Source organism: Myzus persicae, unplaced genomic scaffold (genome assembly GCF_001856785.1).
Source record: "Myzus persicae strain clone G006 unplaced genomic scaffold, MPER_G0061.0, whole genome shotgun sequence".
NCBI classification, from domain to species: domain Eukaryota; kingdom Metazoa; phylum Arthropoda; class Insecta; order Hemiptera; family Aphididae; genus Myzus; species Myzus persicae.
The window spans coordinates 1-2,758 of NW_019100913.1; the positions used below are offsets into that span (position 1 = coordinate 1).

At 31.5% G+C, this 2,758-nt stretch overlaps 1 protein-coding gene across 1 annotated transcript; it reads right to left on the reverse strand.

The window, feature by feature from the left end:
• Nucleotides 1-255: 255 nt before the first annotated feature.
• On the reverse strand, nucleotides 256-926 carry LOC111026739. The gene is made up of 2 exons (XM_022304870.1): nucleotides 626-926; nucleotides 256-372 (listed from the first exon to the last, which is right to left on the reverse strand). The coding sequence occupies exons 1-2, from the start codon at nucleotides 905-907 to the stop codon at nucleotides 256-258; spliced, it is 399 nt and encodes a 132-aa protein (XP_022160562.1). The 5' UTR covers nucleotides 908-926.
• Nucleotides 927-2,758: the final 1,832 nt, after the last annotated feature.

Sequence of the window (2,758 nt, forward strand, 5' to 3'; positions counted from 1 at the left end):
ATAATCGTCACCCCTTTGGGCGCCCGTACCCCTTATTACTTAGTTATATGTATTTTTATATTATTTGATTGGGTTGTTACAATAGTAGGGCGGTGCTATACTTGGCCCGTCAGTAAACCGAAAGTCGCGCCTTTTTATTACTATATATTGGTCACCTCATCTCCCAACACCTCACAAGTCGTCGCCGCCAACCGCCATACTCGCAGGAGCGGCGTCGGCGCAAACAATTATAAAGTAAGCAAAATTTATTAATTATTAATATCTATAAATGCTATTGACCTGTGAAACAGGAGTTTCAATACTTTTTCTGGGTGTTATATGTTTTTGTAAAAATAACATGCTATTGTAATACCACAGTGATGGGACATAAATCTGAAAATACAAAATTGTATAAAGTATTTTTAATAATAATAGATATTCTATTACAATATTAATACATACAAAATATTATAAAAAAATAGATATTTTTTGCTTTATTTGAATTACCAATCTATACATATTTTGTATAATAAGCTTAAGTGGTTACATTAATAAAAAAGTTACCTTTGAAAGTCAGAAGATATGTTGGGGAAGCCGCCCACATAAACATAAAAATACATGATTATAAAATGCACATTGTACTTACATCATCAGTACCAGTACCGCTCTTCGATGAGGTCTTTACTTTATTGTGTTCTACTCCAAATTGAGTTCTTAGCGCTGCAATTTTTACCTTCACTTCTTGCCATGTTGTGTTAGGCCTGTATGGTTGTAGTGTTAACGCAATATCCTCCAAGGCTTTTTGCCGAATATGCTTATTGTGGTATACTGGAAGTTTAGTATCATATAAACAATTACTTTGGCTATACATTTCAATTAGTGTAGATATTGATTGGTTGGACCAAGGCGATCCTATTTTTGGTGCCATATTTTATTTTATTTATTAGTTAAAAAACAAAATGTGCTAGGTGGTAAAATTTTTAGAATATTTAATATGTAATTTATGTAATTTGTATAATATTGTGTTGATCTCGATCGTGATAACGATTTTGATTGATAACATGTCTGTATTCTGATTGGCGGACAATATTTCTATGCTGGTAAATAGAGTGGAAAATAGGACATGTTCTATTACCAAAAATTGTACAGTAGCTAGTATGATTCATTTAACTAGTATACTATATTATAATTCACACGGACCTAAAAACTAGTATACAAGCTACCACACTAGAGATAGCACAATAACTTACTAGTATCGTGTGAAACGGGCTTTATTTATAATCGATGATTATAATCAAAAAGTCGAACAACAAAATAATATGTCGAGTAGTAACGTACGAACAGTAAAGCGACTGTGTTTATTATAGCCACTACGTATCGTCTTTTTTCTTTAAATTTTGTGAGTTGGTGCATTGTTTTTTTTTTTAAAATGCCAAAGAGGAGATGTACGTTCACTGTATCTTTACAGTCTGAATTTACTTTTCTAAAAAATAGTGAAGAAATTGGAAAAGTGTTTTGTACGGTGTGCAAGGCGGTATTTTCAATCGAACATGGAGGACGCTCAGATATCAAACAGCATATGGAAAAGAAAAAACATAGGTCGGCCTTATCTAGTGCTTCAAAAAGTGACAAGGTAACTTCATATTTTACTAAACAAGGACCAGCTGGCTTAACTAGTGAAGGGTTAAAAATTGCAGCAGAAGAGGGAATGTTTGCATTTCACACTATAGTACATAACCATTCTTTTAGGTCAATGGATTGTACTACTACTTTAATAAAAAAGTTACATGAAAAAAAGTTTTCTTGTGCGCGTACCAAGTGTGAATCAATTATTTTGAATGTATTGGCTCCTTTTGCAATGGATCAAATTATAGACGAACTAAAGGCTGTTAATTTTGCGACAATTATGATTGACACTTCAAATCATAAGAATTTAAAAATAGTCCCCATTCTTATTCGATATTTTGATCCTAAAACGGGAGTTCAAATAAAAGTGTTAGAATTCACAAATTTGAAAGGAGAAACTTCAGATATATTGTCATCTTATATTATGGAAATTTTAACAAAATATCAGTTATCTCACAAAATTATTGCATTTACCGGTGACAACTGTAATACCAATTTTGGAGGTGCTGCAAGGAGGGGAACAAAAAATGTTTTTACGATTTTGAACAATAATTTAAGGACTAACATTTCTGGAATTGGTTGTGCAGCTCATATTCTGCATAACGCTATGCAAATACTAGTACAGATATCTTACCTATTGATATCGAATGTATCGTTAACAAGATATTTCAATACTTTTATATTTATACTGTGAGAGTGGAAGCATTAAAAGAATTTTGTGATTTTACAAATACACAATACAAAAACGTACTTGGAAGTGTAAAGACAAGATGGCTATCCTTACAACCAGCAGTCTCTAGAATTATTGAAATGTATCCAGCTTTAAAATTGTACTTTGACACTCAGGATAAATGCCCAACCATTTTAAAATCATTTTTTAGTGACCCCGTTGCAATAATATGGTTTCATTTTATACAAAGTCAATTAAAAGTCGTTTGTGACACTATAAAAAGAATAGAAGGGGACAACATATCTGCATGTGAAGTATCAGAAGAGTTAGAAATATTATGTGGAAAAATAAAAAATAGAAAAACACAAAACTTTTTAACTTCCAGTGTAAATTCGATGCTTTTAGAACTAGAAACAAAAAATAAATACACAAAAAAACAATTTATAGAGCAAACTATCCAGTTTTATGACACATTTTTGTTGT